Source organism: Polypterus senegalus, chromosome 2 (assembly GCF_016835505.1).
Source record: "Polypterus senegalus isolate Bchr_013 chromosome 2, ASM1683550v1, whole genome shotgun sequence".
Taxonomy (NCBI): Eukaryota; Metazoa; Chordata; class Cladistia; order Polypteriformes; family Polypteridae; genus Polypterus; species Polypterus senegalus.
The window spans coordinates 65,207,167-65,230,281 of NC_053155.1; the positions used below are offsets into that span (position 1 = coordinate 65,207,167).

General features: G+C 38.2%; 1 protein-coding gene across 8 annotated transcripts in view; it reads right to left on the bottom strand.

Moving 5' to 3' along the window:
• LOC120522987 (cytoplasmic protein NCK2) overlaps positions 1-23,115 on the bottom strand; it is a 396,008-nt gene that overhangs the window by 16,733 nt on the left and 356,160 nt on the right. For all 8 annotated transcript variants that reach the window (XM_039743870.1, XM_039743868.1, XM_039743866.1 and 5 more), the window contains one exon: positions 10,507-11,228. In XM_039743870.1, the coding sequence (XP_039599804.1) occupies positions 10,507-11,228 (722 nt within the window). The remainder of the gene's footprint in view (positions 1-10,506; positions 11,229-23,115) is intronic.

Consider the following 23,115-nt stretch of genomic DNA (forward strand, 5'->3'; position numbering starts at 1 on the left):
ATGTGATCGCGCAATTCAGATCGAGTTGACGTGCACTACAGTACATCAATCCTGCGTGCTATTGTGGTTTTGCCTGTGTGCCTCAATAAGTCATCCTCCCCTCGCTCTTACTTTTTTACCGTTCATCTAATGAATACACTGAGTATGGCTTTACCAAAACAATCATTGATCGCGAATAAAGTATCCATTATTCATGAAGCTTCAATTGGTGATCTGTCTTTCTGCGTTAACCGCATATTTTTTCATACGTCTCAAACCAAGGGGATGCGAGGCTAAAATGTATTGGGAAGCGTGCATACATACTCAGTGCATCCCCTCTCGGGAATCGAACCCCGGACGTCGGCGCTAGAGGTGAAGCCTCTACTGTTGTGCCACGGCGTGTGGTTTGTCTATTAGAGCGTAGCAGTGTAATTTGCTTTTTGTTCAACACTCTTTGGAACTGTTGGTTTTTGTCTGCGCACTGCGTCAGTTCACGTGAGCCGCTGAATATGGTTTTATATGTCACTCGTTCACTTCTAATTGTTTCGCTGCCTTAATTATATAATGTATGTTTTCTTCAGCAGTTTTTGGAGCTCTTCCTGGTTTTCTACGTACTGCGTGATTACGTGGGAGGCGTGATGATGTCACATGAAACTCCGCCCCCCCACTACTTTCGAGCTCAACTCCATTACAGTAAAAGGAGAAAAATAGCTTCTAGTTATTCTAGTTATGACCGTTATGCGTAGAATTTCGAAATGAAACCTGCCCAACTTTTGTAAGTAATCTGTAAGGAATGAGCCTTCTACCTACACCATATATATATCTATACTAATAAAAGGCAAAGCCCTCACTCACTCACTCACTGACTCATCACTAATTCTCCAACTTCCCGTGTAGGTAGAAGGCTGAAATTTGGCAAACTCATTCCTTACAGCTTACTTACAAAACTTGGGCAGGTTTCATTTCGAAATTCTACGCGTAATGGTCATAACTGGAAGCTATTTTTCTCCATATACTGTAATGGATTTGAGCTCGATGGCCGTGGGGGGGCGGAGTTTCGTGTGACATCATCACGCCTCCCACGTAATCACGTGAACTGACTGTCAACACAGTACGTAGAAAACAAGGAAGAGCTCCAAAAAGCGCTGAAGAAAACATGCATTATACAATTTAGAAGGCAGCGAAATAATAAGAAGCGAGCGAATGACTTATACAATCATATTCATTAGTGCTGCTACTTCGGAAACAAAGCAAGGTGTAAACCTAAAGTTTAAAATAAGTTCATAGACAGGCTACCGCTGACGTTTCACATGCCCACAGGTAATGTGGGATACAAGTTTAATGAGAGGACGCAGGATATAAACGAGAGTTTTGATCACTTTGTAACTAAGTTAAAATTGTAGGTGAAAGGGTGTGTTTATGCAAATTCCGAGAGACTGTGTTTGTGGGGGATTGACAGTTAAGGCGGGTGGGGGAGTCACGTCATCATCTCCCCTCCCATTCACCTCATTTCGTTCTGAGCTGAGCTCCGCAGCTAACGCCGTCTTACGGAACCAACTTTGTGACGCTGCCACCAAATACTCACAGAAAAATCCACAAGTTAATACACACGCTGTCTCTATAGAGTTTCTCCACTCTGAATCCTCCAGGCACTACTTACAAATGGTTACATTGACAATTGTGTTACGTTATTTTTAAAATCTTTCCTTTTCTTAGCACAAGCACAGCTGAGAAGCTTCGATGCATGTGCTCCATAACGCGTTAAAAATAATGCATTTAATCACACTTTGCATTACAAGCAAAGGGGAGCTTTTGTCAATGCATGATTTCCTGGTACACCGATTACATTGATGCACACATCAGAGCTACAAAAATGTAACAGTCGGAAGAAAGCGCGTTGCTACAACTGATTGGAGGAAATTTCATTTCAAAAGACTACCCAACAGAAACCTTGATAAAAGCGTGGTTTTGAGCAAACTGTGCAAAAAGGAGTTTGCATAGCACCGAGGCACTTCAACCTTACGGTACCATCTAAATGCAAAACATGTTACAGCGAACACAGAAACTGTGTATGCTGTTAGCACTAGCAGTACGAGTTTGAGTACCAACAAAAGGTGTCGGCAGCCCAAACCTGATGAAATGACTGGCTTCAGGACCAAAATTAGTAAGTCAACATCGGTCAAACTTACAAATTCTCTCGCAAAATGGATTGCTTTGGACTGTAGACTACTAACAGTGCTGGAAGATAGGGGGTTAGAAAATGTGCTACAGTTAGCGTCAGGTCATCCAACTTTTCAACTGCCGTACCGAGAGACTATTTCAAGTAAAATTTAACAGCTGTATGACACTGAAAAGAAAGCAAATTTACATGCATTAAAGAAAGCGGACTTTTACTGGGGATCATTGGACTTCCGTGACCGTTAGTAATTCTAAATACATCTAATTACAAAATGTTCAATGATCACACTGTTTTAGCCTAATGTACAAAATAATTTTGGCTAAGGTTACTCAGAGTTTAAAGGTGAAGCTGGTCAAATTACCTTTTATGTTTCTGACTTATTTTTTTAAGATGAAAAACTGCACTTTATGTTAAAATTTTTCTTATTATTTAAAGACAATACCATTCTGAACATGTACTTAAAGTACTTAGAAAACCACTTTATTTTTAAGTCTGGCCAATTTTAGCCACAGATGATGATTCTGATTTGAATTGAAATGCAGTTTAAATGCATTTCTTTTTCCAGAAATTAAAAGAGCTTGAGTTTACACTATAAATGTCGATGTCTATTATTTGATTCTGTCACCCACTAAAACCATTTTAAATAAAAAAAAAACATTTGCGCTTTGGGGCAAATTTACGTGTGCGATTACATGCGATGAATCAAGATTAATTAATTAGAAAGTCTCATTTTTTTAATCTAATCCCACCCCTAATATATATATGTGGATATGTATATATATATGTGGATGTATATATATATATATATATATATATACTGTATATATGTGTGTATATGTATATATATGTTTGTGTGTGTGTGTGTGTATATATATATATATATATATATATATATGACAGCAACACTCATGACAATGACAATCATGTTACGTTATTATTAAAATGTTTCCTTTTCTTTTTCATTACTTCTTTAACACACTACTTCTCCGCTGCGAAGCGCGGGTATTCTGCTAGTATGCATTATATTACTGAAAACAGTTGTACACAAACACATAAAGCAAAGCAGAGGGCACAGTAAGCCCCCCTCACCTTTTCTTGCTGACACGTAAATCGGACGTTTTTTTGTAATGAAGCACACGTCATCGATACCTCAAACTTTACCGAAATCCCACACTCTCGGGTCTTAAAGCAATTCTGAAAAAACACCAACTGCTGTACCCGCATTATCCAGCACACACCACATATTTTGATGTAAGATCAATACTTTCCAAGGTCCAGCCAATGCTGTGAGGGCAGAGAGGTGTCGAATTTGACACAACTTTATTTTTTCATCAATTTCACAAGACCGTATCTCAAGAACTAAACAACCTAGCAGCCTCACACTTTGCATACTGGTACCTTTATAGGTAGTGTAGCCACAGGAGTGTAAGGCGGGTAAAATGGGAGCCAAAAGAAATCTCAGTCGAAAAGTTTGTTTTAAAATAGTGGGAATGTCCAGATATTTAAAAATGATTTTTCCTGTATCCCACATGGTCCCTTCTTTCTCAAAAAAAGAAGTCTTACTTTGCTTATGCGAATCTTTCATGTTTATGGTCCATTCTCAACATGGGTTAAATTGACCATTTGTCACTAACTTGGGTAAAGGATTAATGGAAAAAATTAAATCACCAAAGGCACAATAAGCACAACTCAGGAACAGCAGCCACTTGACTTGATGTATCATTAAATACAAAACTAGTTATAATGAAATGTTAACATCTTGGTATGGCCGCAGCAGGAATGTGACCCAATCCTTTTCTGTTTTAATTTGTAGTGCAGAGCTTTGTCTTTTGTCTTTGTAGCCTCCCACCGACCAGTGACACACTGGAATGGCACCCATCAAATAGCCACATGTGCTTAGGGTGCTTGGAAAATGATATCCGAAAAGATTTTTTGGATTGGAGAGGTCTGCTGTTCAAACCCTGATACAGTTACTTTTCTGTTTATTGCTTTTTCAGAAAGTCTATATAGTTATCTGAATAAGGAATCAAAAAATCCAAAGTCTGTGTTGGTTACAAATACACTGTGTGCACAATTATTAGGCAAGTTGTATTTTTGAGGATTAATTTTAATATGGAACAAACACAGTGCTATCAGTCAATCCAAAATGTTAATAAACCTGAAACCTGAATGTTTCACAACGGAAATGTGAGTGTGAACATCATCAGGGGAATACATATGTGCGCACAATTATTAGGCAACTATTAGTGTGCAGATTTATTATGCAATGAAAATTTTCCCATCTCACTTGTTTATTTTCATCTGTTATAGTGAGAATAATAAACAAACACCTCAAAATTTACAAATAAACATCTCTGACATTTCAAAAAAAATAAATCAATCAATCAATGACCAATATAGCCACCCTTCTTTCCAATAACAGTCATAAGCCTTTCCATTCATGGAGTCTGTCAGTTTCTTGATCTGTTGACGATCAGCTTTTTGTGGAGCAGTGACTACAGCCTCCCAGACACTCTTCAGAGAGGTGTATTGTTTTTCTCCCCCGCAAATCTAGCGTTTAAGAAGTGCCCACAAGTTCTCGATAGGGTTTAGGTCAGATGAGGAAGGGGGGCCATGTCATTATTCCTTCATCTTTAAGGCCTTTACTGGCTGGCCACGCAGTGGAGAACTTCGATGCAAGTGATGGAGCATTGGCCTGCATAAAAATCATGGTCTTTTTCCTGTATCACTGTTTGAAGAAAGTGTCTTCGAAAAACTGGCAGTAGGTTTGGGAGTTGATTTTGAGTTCATCTTCAATGCAAAAGGTCCAACTAGCTCATCTTTAAAAATACCAGCTCATACCAGTACCCCACCTCCACATTGGAGTGGAGCTCTGTGCCCATTACTGATCCACAGGTCCATCCATCTGGTCCATCAAGAGTCACTCTCATCTCATTGGTCCATAAAACCTTTGAAAAAAATCTGTCTTCAGATATTTCTTGGCCCAGTTTTGACGTTTCAACTTATGTTTCTTGTTCAGTGGTGGTTGGGTTTCAGCCCTCCTTACCTTGGCCATGTCTTTGAGCACTGAACACCTTGTACTTCTGGGCACTCCAGGTAGGTTGCAGCTCTGGAATATGAAAGTACTGGAGGATAATGGGTTCCTAGTAGCTTCACGTTTGATTCTTCTCAAATCTTTGGCAGCTAATTTGCGTCTTTTATTCTCAACACGTTTCTTGCGACCCTGTTGACTATTTGCAACAAAATATTTGATGGTTCTGTGATCACACACCAATATCTTAGCAATTCCAAAAGTGCTGCATCCCTCTGAAAGACTTTTTACAATTTTTGACTTTTCAGAGTCATTTAAATCTATTTTTTGGCCCATTTTGCCTGAGGAAAACTAGCTGCCTAATAATTCTACACACCTTGATATAGGGTGTTGATCTCCTTAGGCCACACCCTCCCTCATTACACAAATACACATCACCTGACGTGCTTAAATCAAATAAGCATTCAAGTTAATACAGCTTGGAGTTGGAATATACGCATTAAAAATGATGATATGGTCAAAATACTCACTTGCCTAATAATTGTGCACACAGTGTATGTGCTTCTGAGGCCTAACCATAGCTAAGCCAAAAACTTAAATTTGGTCAAGTTCAAGGTGCAGCTTTGACAATGCGGGGTCATCTGGACCAAATCCTTTAATTATATTACATAGTATACCAATTAATGTACCAGCGTGCAAAGTCTGAGCCTGCTCAGTGGTTTAGTTCTTGAGCTATGGACTTGTGAAATTTAATGGAAAAATGAGGCCGGATAAAATCGACAAACCACCCAACCCCACCTCGGTAAACCGGCTGTATCTTGGAGAGTATCAATCTTGTATCAAAAATTGTACAAGTTGTCCCCTGACTAACATGGGTACAACCGGTAACTTTTCCAGAATATTTTGAGTCCAAGTGCGTGGGTCATTGGTTCATTTGACATGGAATGACTCCTAAGCTGTTGTTGACTTGTGCTATTTCTGTAAGTCTTTAACAGATTTGTTCACAGGAGTTTTCTTATTCAAACATCTGTGAAAGATTTTATTACAGATAAACATTTTTTGTTTTTCTGAACTTGCAGCTGTAACACTAGCTATTACAATTTTGGTAACTAATAAGAAAGTGCTCACGCCAACACCCTGGAAGGGGTCCCATTCCGACACACTTACACATACAGAGTCAATTTAGAGCCAGTGACCCTGATGCAAGTCTTTGGGGTGCAGATGGTCCCTCAAGAACATGGACTGGATGAATAGATAGACAGTACATGGCAACTGACCTTGGAGATGATAGACGAGTAAACTGAAGAGTAGACACTTGAAGAGCATAATGCATGATGCACATTTATTTAAAAGACAAAACAAATACATTTTGTGATAAATGCTGGCACGAAGTGAACATTCAGCCTCCTTCCCTGGCGTTATCTAGGCTACACCAACATGTGCTCAAAACAAGATGTATTTCAGTGATAAATTCATTTTTTGTAGTAGCAACAAGAAATTCAGTATCTTTTTGCAAATTGTTGATATATACCCAGTGACCCCTTCATTAGGGGCATCTACTCATTAATACCACAAGCCCACTCTTCTCAAAAGTCAATCACATTCATACAATGCAGAAATGGTCAAGAGGTCAACGTGTTGTTTGACTGATCACATGAATTGCCAGAATCTGAGTGACTTTGACCAGGCAATGATTATTTTTGGCAGATTTAGTACTTCTATGATCTCAGAACCAGCTGTCCACCTAGAATGGTCATGCCCGGCAGTATCTAGTGTTTACAGACAACAATACGATAAACAAAAGCGTTTAGCGGGCAGCAGTCCTTTGAGCGAAAACATCAGGTCAGTGAGAAAAGTCAGATGAGAATGGCCAGGCACGTTAAAGTTTATAAAATGGCTGTAAATAATACAGTCATATGAAAAAGTTTGAGAACCCCTCTTAATTGCTTGGATTTTTGTTTATCATCGGCTGAGTTTTCAAAGTAGCAACTTCCTTTTAATGTATGGCATGCCTTATGGAAACAGTAGTATTTCAGCGGTGACATTACGTTTATTGGATTAACAGAAAATATGCATCATAACAAAATTAGATAGGTGCATAAATTTGGGCACCCCAACAGAGATATTACATTAGTACTTAGTTGAGCCTCCTTTTGCAAATATAACAGCCTCTAACGCCTCCTATAGCCTTTGATGAGTGTCTGGATTCTGGATGGAGGTATTTTTGACCATTCTTCCATACAAAATCTCTCCAGTTCAGTTGAATTTGATGGCTGCCGAGTATGGACAACCTGCTTGAATATCATCAAAAACCTACAGAATGATCTGAAGTCAGGGGACTGTGACAATCATTCCAGAACATTGTACTTCTCCCTCTGCATGAATGACTTTGTAGATTTCGAACTGTATTTTGGGTCATTGTCTTGTTGGAATATCCAAACACTGCGTAACTTCGCCTTTGTGACTGATGCTTGAACTTTATCCTGAAGAATCTTTTGATATTGGGTTGAATTTATCTGACCCTCGACTTTAACAAGGGCCCCAAGTCCCTGAACTAGCCACACAGCCCCACAGCTTGATGGAACCTCCACCAAATGTGACAGTAGGTAGCAGGTGTTTTTATTGGAATGCGGTGTTCTTCTTCTGCCATGCAAAGTGCTTTTTGTTATGACCAAATAACTCAATTTTTGGCTCATCAGTCCAAAGCACTTGAATCTGGCTTGTCTAAATGAGCATTTGCATACAACAAGTGATTCTGTTTGTGGTGTGAGTGTAGAAAGGGCTTCTTTCTCATCACCCTGCCACACAGATGTTCTTTGTGCAAATTGCGCTGAATTGTAGAACGATGTACAGATACACCATCTGCAGCAAGATGTTCTTGCAGGTCTTTGGAGATGTGGGTTGTCTGTAACCATTCTCACAATCATGTGCATATGCTGCTCCTGTATTTTTCTTGGCCTGCAAGACCTACAGGGTTTAACAGCAACTGTGCCTGTGGCCTTCCATTTCCTGATTCCATTCCTTACAGTTGAAACTGACAGTTTAAACCTATGAGATAGCTTTTTGCAGCCTTCCCCTAAACCATGATACTGAACAATCTTTGTTTTCAGATCTTTTATGAGTTGCTTTGTGGATCCCATGCTGTCACTCTTCAGAGGAGAGTCAAAGAGAAGCACATCTTGCAATTGACCACCTTAAATAGCTTTTCTCATGATTGGACAAACCTGTCTATGAAGTTCAAGGATTAACGAGCTAATCCAACCAATTTGGTGTTGCAAGTAATCAGCACTGAGCAGTTACTTGCATTCAAATCAGCAAAATTACAAGGGGACCCAAAGTTTTGCACAACCAGTTTTTCACATTTGATTTCATTTCATACAACTAAATGCTGCTTCGCTAAAAATCTTTGTTTGGAAAACACCCCAGTACTCAGATTCCTAGAAAATGAAAGACATACCACTGTTACCTTTTTTTGTTGAAAGTAGAGTAAATTATTATGAAGGCTGAGAGGGGTTCCCAAACTTTTTCATATGACTGTAAAATAACAGCTCTTTATTTACAACAGTAGTATGCAGAAGAATCTTTGAATGCGCAAAACCTCAGACCTTCAAGACCACGCTGTGTTAGCTAAGAAGGTCCAGTGGGTACGTGATCACCAAAACTGAGGGACAGAAGATTAGAACAAGTTAGACACGCGTGTTAAATGGGATGGGCAAAAAGATCAGGGGCTTACTGCGATTGTATGTGTATATCATGAGGGGGGCTGGGTGCCAGAGATCAGGGGGCTTAAGCCCCTAAAGCCTCCCACCTCTCGACACCACTGTTCATTTTTAAACCCGTCCTACGTTTACATCAGTTAGGGCAGCTGCACCTTTCCCTTGTTGTTAATTAGTTCAGACGCCATTTAGCTGCAGGTTGATAACGTCGGTTCTTTACAATAACAATCTGCAGGTAATACTGTTTAATCAATTCAGTCTTATTTATGCTTAAATAATTTCTTTCCTGTTCCATTCATTTCATGAGAAGTGACTTTTTTGTCCTCTATTAATTAGCGGTTTCTGCGTGTGCGCTTTGCATGGTGTCTTGACATAATTCCATCCCAGCAGCTGTCAAGACGAGCAAAAGAGGAAAATCTGCACAATCTGCAAACTCAAGCAGCTACTCTCAAGGTAAAGTTGACACAGTAAACTAATTGCTAGTTGAAGTTGTAAGATGGACAAGTCTGCAAATTCGCAAATGCTTTTCAATGGGAATTTTTGTTAATTCCAAAACTTTGTACTGTACATCATAGAATGTTGTAGATATCTAAACCGAAAATTGAACTGTCTTAACAAATTTCTTTGAAGAATAAGTGTACCGCATCTCAACAAATTTGGGAGCTGAGCTTTTTAATGCAGACAGACAGACAGACAGATTTGGGCTTTCACAATTGGTGCTTTACACATTACATGCAAACACACCTAAAAATCGACTGGAAAAATGTGAGTAGGTCTGATGAATCTTGATTTGCGCTGTCACATGAAGATGGTAGGGTCGGAGTTTGACATACTGTCAATACAATGAATCCATAGATTGTTGGGTCAATGGTAGAGACTGAGCGTGCTATTCACCGCATACTTGTTGTGTATCACTGCTGACCATTGCATCCCTTTATGACCACATTTTCTAAGTGAATACTTTCAGCAGGACAATCCACATCACAAAGCATGCATTATTCTAAGCTCGTTCCATGAACATGACAGGGACTTCAGTTTATTAAGTGGCCTGCATACCAGAATGTGGTGGAACCTTAAATGTGTGGCCAGAACATCTGCAAGAACTGTGTGATACTATCAGGTCAACACTGACCATAATCCACAAAGTCTGTTTGCAGCACTGTGTTGTATCCACGCCATAAAGAAATTAGGCTCTCATTGGAGCAGAAGGAGGTTCTGCCCAGTACTGGATAAAAGTACCAGCCATTAAGTGCAGGTTGGCATCTCACCAATAACCCCAAAGTGTGTGATAAACACGTTGCAAACTACAAGAGACAAGCAGCCAGACAAGTCTAAAAATGTAGTACAAAGTAGTTTGTGACCTGCACACTTAAACAACATGTACACACTTTAGATAAGATAACAGAGAACAGAGCAACTGTTTAATTTGTGGCCTAAAATAAATCATCTGGCAGAATATTTCAGAATTTGAAAATTGCCTTCAAGCAACACAGAACTGTCTCAAAAGTCTCTTTCATAAGCAAAATTACACTTATTTTTATTCACTTTCTAGATTCAGGCTACAATCCCACAAGGAGAATGTACAGAGGAATGGCACTCACCGATGACTCACTGTCTCGGACGAGGAAATCCCCTTCAATTCCACGTTCATTCAGACAACATTCTGCCTGGTGCCGTGTTATGTTCCCATAGTACCAATCCTTTCCTGCAAACCGTCCTGTGTGAGAAGGCCCAGTGTAGCTTATCTGAGGGGTATGACAGCTGCTGATGGTGGGACCATCGCTAATAATGGCCACATAGTTTTTGGGAACCAGGCCAATCTGGCCACGGGAATTTTTACATTTCCACCACTCAGGGTCATTCTCTGGTTTTTCAACTACTTCCATGGTCTCCCCCTTTTCAAAGTTAAGTTCTTCCTCTGTCACAGAGCTGAAGGGGTACAGAGTCTGCACCACATGGAGGACCCTCGCATTTTGACCATTGCTAATAGCTGCCCCATGCCTAATAGAAAAGAAACTGGGGGAATCTGCCATGGCGTCCTCTCCTTCTTCTACGACATAGTTAGATGGGAACCAGCCCACTTGTCCATTATAGCTTCCACGCCACCAGCCATCGCTACATTTCTCCATGACAACAACGCGTGTTCCTTTCACCAGAGTTAGCTCATCCTCCCGCTCCGCTACATAGGCAAACTTGACATAAGCAGGGATGTTAAGGTCATAGATGCGGTCGGCACCGCTGCCGTTGGACTGATACTCTGCGTCCGTGCTGGGGGTGGGTGAGGCGTCTCGTGCACTTGTTTTTCTCTTTGTTTTGCCCAGACCTGTAAAAATACAGAAGAGCAATTATCAAACACTTCCCAATAATTTAAATGAAATCTTGATTATTTTTAACTCTTAGCAGCTACAAGGATGATAAACAGAAATGTTAACAATGTACAAGAGGAAACTATTTATCTTTGGTCTCTTCAGAACTTCAAAAAAAAAAAAAATGTAATAAACCAAAATAAACATAGCGTTAAATCAAACATTGTGTACTCATGCAAAAAAGTTAGCATTCAGAACTGAAAAAAATATATTCTGAAAGACTGAGAAATCTCACAGCTGGACATTGTAGGACGTCTGCAAATTGTACTCTTTCTTAGTTTACATCTCTTTTTCCTGTCCCCATTCTTTTAAATTGTAGCTTTTGGTTTTCATTTAAACCGAGTTCAAAATGTTGATCATCCTACTTCTTTAAAATGTTTACTTTGTTTTAGTCAGTCCTACACATTGGGAAAGATGGCCTTGTGATGTTAGGTTCTAGAAGGACATCTCTGAGTGAACATTTCCTTACTGGCTGTGCTCACACCGCCATTCTCGTGACCTCTGCTCAGCTTCTTCACACATTCCATCTGGCCCTGCTGGGCTCTCTGCTGCAGATGGTGACATCAGCGAATGGAAAAAATAATCACTACTGTCTCAGACTTGTACTTAAAAAGCTAAACTCCATCCATTTTCTATGTAATTATATGCAATTATCCACTGATTACAGTTCAAATAAAATAAAACAACAGACAGAACCCCACCAGACTATTAAAAATAGTTCTCTCCTGAGCCATCTCTGGACCTACAGAGTGGGAAAAGAAATCAATGAGCGATGAAAGACAGAAGAAATGATTTAAGTCTGACAGAGGTTAAGTTTGATACATCATATAAACCTTTATTTCACATAAATTAATGTTCTGGTCCTGTCACTTTAGAATACCCATTGTTTTATGACAATAATAACATATAAACAAGCAAAAAAAAAAAAAAACAAAAAAACAAAATCAGATCCTTATATCACAGTCTGTGTTTACCTCTGTAAAGTCAAGAGTTAAATTACAAAGGTCTCCACCAAAATCCTTCTGTGATAAGAAAATAATAATTGTACTTTATAGATTAAGGTGTGCTGAAACCATTTATGGAACTGGAATTTCTTTACCACAAACCAGTTCAGTGAGACATTATATTCAGTGAAAAACCATTGTGAAAAAGGATTTTTCAAAAATAACTTACATTTATGGCATATGTATTTTTCATGCTCAGAATATTAAGCCTATTTTGAGCAGGAAAATGGCAGTCTTCCTCATTCTTCATGTTAGTTTGTGTGGAAACAAACCCAAAATCAAGTATTTGCTACACATTTTTTGCTCTCAGTCAGTATATTTTTTCTCTTTTCTTATTCCTTCAGACTAGCCAGGCAATTTTATTTAGAAGGTTATACAGTTACAGTATATTATATTTATTGCCCAAAAGAGATAAAGTTGTTGTTTAAATGGTTTTCATAGAAATATGTAAGGTTGGGTTGATTCAACCATTTTCTTGCTCAGGTAACAGGCAAGCAAATGGTGAGAGACTAAAGAGCCCGCTTCTTTATTGACACAACAAACATTACTGGTTTGACAAATTTTTGAGAAGAGTTCCTAAAATAAGGCCACCTTACACTGCCAAGGTTCAGTAGCACCTCAGCTGTCTCACAGTTAAGGCTGTTTTATTTTTTAAGTTGTGCTTTTGTGGAAGTGAAATATGACGCAGGCTTACATGAACAAACCGGATAGATTTTTATGCATTTGTGGGGAATTCACTTTGATAGCAAGGCAAGAGTTGCTTACACCACTTTAAAAAATAAAAACCTTTATTTTGATTGCAAAGTTGGTAGTTAGGTTGAAGTTAGGGCTACTAAAAAAATGAATTTTTTTTTACACCAAAATATATTTTTTTATTTTAAAGCTTCATTTATTTAAGAACTGGGGTGCCCACACTTTTTCGGCTTGCGAGCTACTTTTAAAATTACAAGGTCGAAATGATCTACCTACATTAAAAATGCTCTCTCTCTCTCAAGTTGCAGACACGCCTTCCATTGCGTCTCCAGCTCTGACGCGAGGTTTTAGATGTTTCCCAAATCAAGGCGCTGCAGCTTTGAGGACAGATGTTGCATTTTTCATTTATAAAGCATTAACTGAGCTAATCATGTTGACCATGGTTTTCTCTTTTCCTTACAGCTGTAAATTAAGCTCATTCAACATGTTGGTCAGATCGGAAAAAAATACCAAGTCTAGCGGCCATTAATCGTTATTAAGTTGCTTGTATTCTGCATATTTAATGACAAGGAGAAACTCCTTTTTCTCCAGCCAGGGATTTTGAAATCACAGCAGAAATTTCTCCCTAGCCATCTGTCTCAACGAAGGCATCTTTTATCATTTCTCCATCTTGCAAGGACTCCTTATGCCTAATGATTGAGTGATTCACCCGGAACGATGCTTCGGTGTGTCTGCCTTTGCTTTTGAATTCAGCCAAGTGAAAAATAACGGCTGTCCGATTAACTGCGATTTTAGTTCCTTCTTTCTCTTTCTCAGATCGCTTTTCGGAAGGAAGTCAGTTTCGTAGTTTTTATGAACAGTTCGAAAAAGCCTTTCCACATTTTCCTTCTTTGGAATAGCAATGATAGATTGACAGATCAGACAAATGCACTTTGATTGTGACATTCTGAGAAAAAAAATCCTCTTCCAATTCCACCATCCACATCCAGGATATAAGATAGATTAACGTTTAAAAAAATTTTTTTTGAATGCAAAGCGACCTACCTGCACTTTTTCCGATCCACCGGTCGATCGCGATCGACGTATTGGGCACCCCTGCTATAGAGTAATTCTGTTGACATTTTAGGATTCAGCACCTTCAAATCTGTCAAAAGTTGTTTTTTTGCAAATCAGTGTTTTTAATGTTGTAACTGAATGCTAAATATCTGTCATTCTGTGTACATTATTAGAAGGGAAACAATCAAAAATCAGACAGGGAATATGAATGATATGGTTCAGAAATGCCTGCACTTCGGGGGACACGTAGATCTTATTTTGGCCTAAGATTTACCATTCTTTTGTTTCTGTTGCTGGCTTGGCATCTCGTCTTCACACTTGCACCACTTCACTACTTGTACTCTAGCTAAAGAACAACTGGGTTGTACACTTAATACTTTTTTGGTTAAGCTATTAATACTCTTTTTGGAATAAAATACCTTTTTTTCATTACTTTCAAACTGGAGATTTTGTTCTCTATATTTTGTAACCTTATTCGTTTTGTCTGTTAATGACAAATACTGGACGTGTTCAGAGACTCGTCAGTGTTTCGAGGCACGCTAATCCTGATGCCACAGGGAGATGACGTGTTGCATGTTGATCAGCATATGCAGTGAGAACGTCACTGTACTCTGTCCTTGTAACCTATGGTGTTCAACAGACCAGTTTCACCAGAACATTGTCAGACCTGCTTAATCCACTTCTTGGTCACTGAAGCTCATCCTGTCAGCACTGAGCACAAGGTAGAAGACAGACCACTCACATATACTGTATTCCCACATAAGATCAATTTAACATTAACCTAATATGACTTCCAGAACTGTAACATTTTCTGCTTAAATACATACATTTTCATCTTTAGTAAAATTTCAAAAAGAAAGAAGAACAAAATGAATAAATAAATAAACTGCATAAGACGGACAGGAGCCCCTTTTCAAACATGCATCTCTGCATTTTCAAATGAAAAAACATCTGCATTCTGAAATCTCGACTCAATATCTGAGGAAACTGAAGCTGAACTGACAATGACATTGCAAGGCTTTCATTTTGGTTTTCTAATTTTATATGAATGCACATGATTGGCAAATTCTGTAATGGACTTATTGTGCCCATTGTGAGAATTCAAATCTTGAAACATATTATTAAATCAGCAGATTATCAAGAGGAGGATAAAACCATTTCCTGTAAAAGAGTGAGTCACATTTTCACCAGCTGATTTGTTTAGAATTAAAAGCTAAGCAGAATCTTTTCTCATGAGTTATACCCGTCATTTTACAGGAATGGCTTTTTAACACATTTGGCTCCATATTTCAGAAGGAGTCTTGACCTCACTGACTTACTCTGTGCTTGAATATAGCCAGCCACCATATGAAACAGCCCAAACAAAGAGCTGATTACTCACGGGCCGTGCCTGTTAATTACACCGCGTCAATCCCGAAAGTCTCATTTCAGAAGATAAAAGCCTGCATGTGGTGCAGACGGCTCTGAAACAAATGAAAATATAAAGTGAACCTGCCCAGTGTCCTGATTAAACTTACTATACATAGAGGCAGTTACTTTTCATGGTGTTTAAAACAGCCAAATATGATACTTGCGTCAAAATGTGTAACTTCTGTGCTACACATAAGGACTCAACCCTAAAACCAAAGTCTCCTGCTAGGCGTGTTCTTTTTTGCTTTTGCTTGCGTTAATGAAGGTCACTTTTGGTGGATTAAATTATCTATTTTTGTTCATCCATGTACACTAAACGTAACTTGGTTATGGTAAATCTGTTCCCATTTAAATTTTATTGAAAAAACGTTGGACCAAGTAACTAGAACCTAGGGAAATTCATCACAAGTTGCAATCCTATTTCACCATTTTCACAACTTGACTATGGTCATCTATCTCACAATGATAATTTTTGTTCTATACATGATGAAAATGCAAAAGTGCAGTTGGCGATTTTATTTGCAGGTCAGTCTTTAGATCTTGGTTTGAAAATATGTTACATTTGGAAGTGATCTTCTGTGGTGCAAATTTTTCCATAAAAATTATATCAAAAATAATCAGCCCATCTTATACCTCATAAATTCAACACTATAGCCAATTTAGCAGTTTACAAAATTTACATCAAAGTTGGGAGACCATGGACTTTCTTCTTGGGTCCTGCTGATGAAATAAAAGTTAAAGCCGCTATCAGAACTCGTCTGAGCCATTATAGTTGTGTGGAAGTGAAGAGTGTCCTGGCAGCATCAGGCCAGGCTTAAATGGGATTTCCATCAAACACGTGGTACAATCACGCACAAACACAACGTCACTCATAATGGGTCAGCTCTAAATTATCTCTGGACCACATCTACAATTCACGGGACTGAGGTATAAAACTGGAATAACAATTTAAAAAACAAACAAAAGAAAGACACAGTGTGACCAGAACAAGTACATTACACACAATGAACATGTATGGAATCAAATCCAGCACTCAAGAGTTATAAAGCAACAGTGTAATAAAACATAACCTCCCTGAAGAATGCCACTTACTGTTTTGCCCAACTTGCCTCATAGTGCTGGGCGGTATGACCAAAATATTTTTCAAAATTATCCCGGTTTCACAGTATTCGACTGCATTTTTTTCCCATGCATGAATGGATGTTAATTACATTTTCCACTACAATTACTGCAGTAGACAGCTAAGCATAACCTATTCCACTGTCATGAGAATTGTACATTGTACAAAAAACATTTTAATGTGCACACAAGTATTAATACAGGTTTGCATGGCCCCACAAAGTGATAGTTTTCAAGGGGGTGGCACTAATGAAGAGAAGGAATCACATTGCATGACAGTTGCAGTCTAAATATAGAGCCTTTTTATTGAACAAATTTTGCAAACAACTTAAACTAAAATTTTGACAACATATTGTCAACCTTTCCAAAGAGGCATTTAGACTTAGTAAAATATCCAGAGGTGCTTGTCAAAAGTTGTATTGCACTGAACATGTCTTAGGAAAGGAATAAATAGTAAATATTTTTTGTAAACCAAGTACACTTTCTGTTAATGTTAACAATCTCTGTGATAATAATGGCGTTGGTTATCTCGATCCACCGCTTGCTTTTTTTGTCGGAGGCAGTACCTCTAGCAAACGCATCTGCAAGTGACGTCTGACTTGAGTGTCCTCTAGCTTTTTCAGTTTTACCTGAGGACATGGAGGGTGCTGATCTGCGACAACATTTGCAGTAAACAGTTGTTTGGTCCTCATCCGACCTTTTAAAACTAAAGGACACAGCTCCTTTTTTCGACAAAAGTTCTTTTGTGTCATTATGTTCAACTTTATTGTCTGCTACAGTTTCAGTTTCGGAATGTTCTCTGTCCATTTTCACCGTTCAATACCTCCACTAATGCATGTGTTCCGTTGCATGCACGCTTAGTGGTGCAGCAGTGAAAAAGGTCCCCCCTTAAACAGTTTCCCACTGCGCCACGTTCTGAACATTGTTTAAAACGGTATGGCGGTATAAGAAAAATCCATATCATAACAAAAATAAAAAATGGGTTTTGGTATGAACTGGTATACCTCCCAGCACTAATGCCTCATTATTCTTTTCACCTAAAGTTTCCAAACTTTTGTTTTGCTACAAAGGACTCTTAAGATGCTGTCTTCAATAATCATGCACAGCATCCATCTGCAGTCGTCAGTTTTTAAACACTTGTGTGAAATGTTACTTAACCTGCTTCACTCTGTACCTCCATTTTTTGTTGAAAAAGGAATTTCACAGCAACAATCGACTGACATATACTCCAACTAAATTGGTTCACAATTTTATCATGTCTTCTCTTACACATGAGTTGATTATTTTGGGAAGGCTCCGATCCTTTGGTGTTTCTTTTATCCAGTGTAGCAGCACTGTTATGTCCTTCTTATAGCATGATGACCAAAACTATGCAACTTTTATTATGAGGCATCAATATTATTGTTATTTCATTTTTATACTTTTTTTTTTTTTTTTAAGTTTTTAAAGATGTTAATCAAAACAAGATTAAACAATATGAAATAGGAACCATCCAAGCAGCAACACATACACTGCTGGTCCACCAGAGAATATTAGTGAAACAATCAATAATAATGTTGGAAATAAAAACAGCAAGAGAGTTACAAGGGTACCTCATGAACAGGAATGGCCCCCCTTGCATTATACCATGAATTGCAGAAAGACATAGTGAAGCCCCCATTTGTTTGATCCAACTAAACACTCCCTAGCACACTTTTATGTTCTTCCTTGCTCAAAGACTGCACTGTCCAGATGCCCCCTGGAGTGTCCTGGCACTATCTGCTGGTGATGTGTTAGGATACCAAAGCAGGCACCCAGCAGTGACTTTTTGTTTTTTCTTGTTGTATATGGAAATATTCACTGAAAAACAACTGGGACAGTAAGTGTGACTGCACCTGGGGAGAACTGTCAGTGTCTTCAGCTTCTTATGCCATTTTCATGATTTAATTCACAGTATTACAGGGCTGAAGAAAGTTGTGTTTGTTGCTGCCTCATAGCATTTCATTCATGCTTCCTACAGGAACTCCAGCTTCCCACCATAGTAAACAACAATGCTGACAGCTTAAATGGTGATAGAAAATTGTCTGGGCATAAGCATCCAAGTTTGATGAACTTTTGTCAACAACAAAATAAATATCAGTGAGAGACATATTACATTACTGGGTATCAGCCTCTTGGTTGTGTACATTTATATTTATTAATTTATCAGGCACACAAAAGCAGTCAAGTTAAAGAAATGACTTAAATGTTCAAAAGACTTTACAGATATAAAAAAATAAATAAATACAAGTAAAAAAAAAAAAAAGATTCCAAGTGTATTTAGGTTCAGTGCAGAAGTAAGTAATCTCAAACAGGCCATAGGTGAGGTTTTACGTCAAGTATGTCAATCAGAATAGCAAACATAGCAAGAAGGAGTAGGAGCAACTCAAGCAGCATAAAGACACAGTGAGGAAGACTTAATGGGGGTCCACCCTAGAGATGCAAAAACTCGACAACCAAAGAAATGGTGGTCCATCAGCGTTTTCAGTGCCCCATTACAACAATTGAGCATATCTGTTTCACTTGTTTGTTACAAGTCAATGTCTAGCACAAGACTAACCTTTACAATTACTAACATTTAACATGCACGTTTATAAGAATGCTTAAATAAATACCAAAAGGCTGCAAAAAAAAAACATAAATGAAGCACCAAATAAACTAAGCAATAAAATTTAACATAAAAAGGAATAGTTGTGCTGTGACAAAATGATACGAAAAAACACCAACGCATCAGAGATCATCAAGATATGGGGAATAACTTGTGGAGCCGAGCTAAATGATGTCACTGGAATTAAAGATCCCACAAAGTATCTATGGGCCGATAAGGCAATTGGAGAATATATTTTAAAGTGGAACAGAATGAGTTGATACAAAGACAAGATATGCTCTGATTAATACAGTGGCGGGTCATGTTAAAAGAATGAAAGGGGAAAATAAAGAGTGCAGCAGATGAAGAAGAAGACCAAGAATGAGGTTGTTGGACAAAGTGATGGCTGACCTTCTAGCTATGGGAATCAGAGGTAAGACAGACAGGGTGGCTGTAGGAGACCAAGGCTCATCAGAGTCTGTAGTGCCAAGAAAGGGGAAGACACTGTTAAATATGTCAAAAACAACTGCAGGCTTTAGGTAATAAATGAGCTCCTCGGGACTGGACACCTCATAAAAGCTGTAGCCAAGTAGCTGAAGAGCTTAGTTTAACTTGTTATAAAGGGAGACTAAAAGCATTCAGTGTGCAAATTGATACTCTTAATATAAAATTAAGAAATGAGGCTCTTCTTTCCCGTTTACTGACTCTAAACAGTTAAGTCCTTGAACATAATGTCACTCTCCACAGTCACCCGAGGATATCGCTGCGAGAGTCCAAGATTCTCCACCCAATGAAAAGAACTGAAACACGGGAGGATTTTCTGTATCATTTATTGTAAAGATGAAATTATAGAAATGTATTCTGAAAATGTTAAAAAGCAGAACTTATTTGTTATCTGTTGATAGTGCTAAAAAACAATAAATAGTTATTAATATTTATTTATAAAAAAATATATATATATATTATATATATATATATATATATATATATATATATATATATATATCAGTTCTCCTAAAAAGTCATCATGCTGCTCTGATACATTTAAAGGTCCCATTAGATAGATCAACTACTAAAGACAGAAAAATGTGATACATCTCTTGTATGTAGTGTCCCCACAAATTACACCAAACTACTAACGATAATAAAATAATAATACATTCTGAGAAATTAAAAAGATGCAGCTATATGGAAGACAAATGGAGATAATTTAAAATAAGGGGCTATCCAACTAATGACTCCCATTACAGAGTAACTAACATTTCAAAGAGACTTGAGTCATTTTTACACACTTTGATTTACTGAAAAAGCTGCCATTATTTAAATCAGCAGAGAGGCTAATTTACAGCTTCCTATAAAGACGTGCACAGTTATTCAGAATTAAGCTTGTGAACAATCACAGGCAAAAACTATGAAGTGGTTCGCTCTCAGCAGTCCTTTATCTATTATTTATTGTGTGATGCCAGTAAGCAGCCCCACTGCTGCAGGGCTAAACATTGTAAAGTTGAGGCTAGACTTTGAAAAGTTACCAGGGAGCGATGATTAACTGGAGTGGATGAAGGGTGGGTTTCACAGCTGAATGCTTTCACGCACATTCTTGGGTATTTACTCTGCTGAGAGTATATGTAAGGAATATTTAGAAAGGGCCTATGGGAAAGGAACAGAGCAGAGTTTTGATAGTCATAACAACTTGAAAACTGTTCATTCAACTAAAAGCTAATCAAAACCTACACATCTGTTATGTTCAAAATAAAGTCATGACAAGAAGTGAGGGTTCAAATGTGCTACTGTCACGCTCATGTCAAGGTAATTTGTAACATTCCAGTAAATGTTCATTTTAGGCAACTTCCAACAGTGGCCATTTTATTACTGGATAGCATATTTTAAAATTAAGTTTATCAACCTCAATGATGCTGTTTTTAACGTAACACTTTTATCAAGCCCCTTCTTAGTCTCAGTTTACATAAGCTGGATAGATTTGATTCCTTTGGTCTTAGCCTGAAATCTCTGTCAAGTATCTCTTCTCTGGGTTATTTCTTTTGTGATGTTATGTCTTTCTTGTTATATGTGTCATGACTCAGTAGGTACAAAAATACATTTTTACAAGGTACAATAATGTCCGGGCATCCATGGCCCATTTTCTAAGCAGTGACAGTGGCACAACACCAAGAAAACTGAGTGACCACAAATGAAGAAGAAGATAAAAGGCAGCCCTAAGATGAGCCCACAAGGGCAGCTTCCTTCACATGAGCCTCGTGGTCAATGGAAGCACAGGCCTATTTAAAACTGCTTCTTTGAGCACAAGTAAATATCAGAGAACCAGAAACAGGCAAGGAAATTTAGGCACAAGAAAATTGTGCTCAAAGCTACCAAAATGCAAAATAATGAAGTTAATCTGAAAGAAAAAGTAAACAAAGGGAAACACCAAACAGCCTTGCTTTTCAAACTGAGTCAATAGGCCAACTTTAATCTATTTGGGGGCAGCGGTGGGTGGCATATGATGGGTGGAATGTCAAATACTGACCCACATGCATCACTGATGTTACAAAACTGCACCCAGACCCAAATGCCTTATAACAATGTGTGGAGGCCAAATAACAAAAGAATGTGAAAAACAACAAATAAATAAGCAAAGCAATGCACAAACTGGCAATATTAAGATTTAAATCTGATAACCTGCTCCAGATCTTGTCTCACAAATATACTGTTCACTTTATGAGTAACCTCGCTTGACTTAATGCTGCCTAATATCAGCCTTTGTAATATTTTTTTTACATTGTATGGTTATGGAGAGCTGCTGATATATGCCTACATCGTTTTATCTGTGATGGAACTGTAGCTGTGGTTCGTTAAAGCCACCATCAGAGAAGTCAGACTTGTTGGTTTTCCTGCACATTGTGCTCCTTCATCTCTTTCCAACATTGACCCATCACTCTGTCACCAAGGACTGGGGACTCTTGTGTAGCCCCTGCCTTCCTAAAGGACACATAGGGGAAGCTTCTCTAATATTCTACTCCTGTCATTCTGCTTTTCTATTTGCAAGTAAAACACCACTTCATTATGTGCTTCTTTGTGTGGAGAACTTTCAGAAGTCTCGAGGCCTCTTCTTGGCTGCTTTGCTCTCTGCTATATGCTGAAAATAAATGTTATAGTTTATTTAAATTTACACTCTCACATATTTATATTTATACAGTGGTACCTCAGTATACATCCTTAATCCATTCCAGATCATTTGACTTATACCAAACAAATTTTCCTAAAAGAAATAAAGGGCCACTCTGCTTGAGGAAAAAAAAAGAAATAAAAGGAAAATGATTAATCTGTTCCCATGAAAAAAAAATCCTATTTTTATTGGTATATATTATATACATTGATGGGGTTGCATAAAATAATTTAAACATCGCTTAATACTAAAATACATAAATACAAAAGCAATTAGATAAAATAAAATGAAAATTTAACCTCATTGTACTTTTTTAATAACGTCTTTGTTTTTCACAATCGTAGATACTGTCGTTCTCGGCATACGGTATGCAGCAGCCATGTCCCGGATACACATGCCACCTTCATACTTTTCAACAATCAATTCAAATTTATGTGAAAAAACACAAAATCACGTGAAACTTCACAGAGAGTTATAGTGCGGGTTGTTCACTGAATGCTAGCAACTGCCGCACTGACGCTCATGGGCAGTTGTGGCTTCGTCTCGAGAGAGGTAAACAAGGGTAGCACGCAAATCGTATTCCAAACAAAGGTCGTATACCAAGCAAAATTTTTTGTGTCCACACTGGACGTATACCAAGTTGGACTTATTCCAAAGCGGACGTATACCGAGGTACCACTGTATTTATTATCACTCTCTTAGGCTTTAAGTAGTATCAGTTAAACTCTTAAAATATACAGTACAGGCCAAAAGTTTGGACACACCACCTCATTCAATGTGTTTTCTTTATTTTC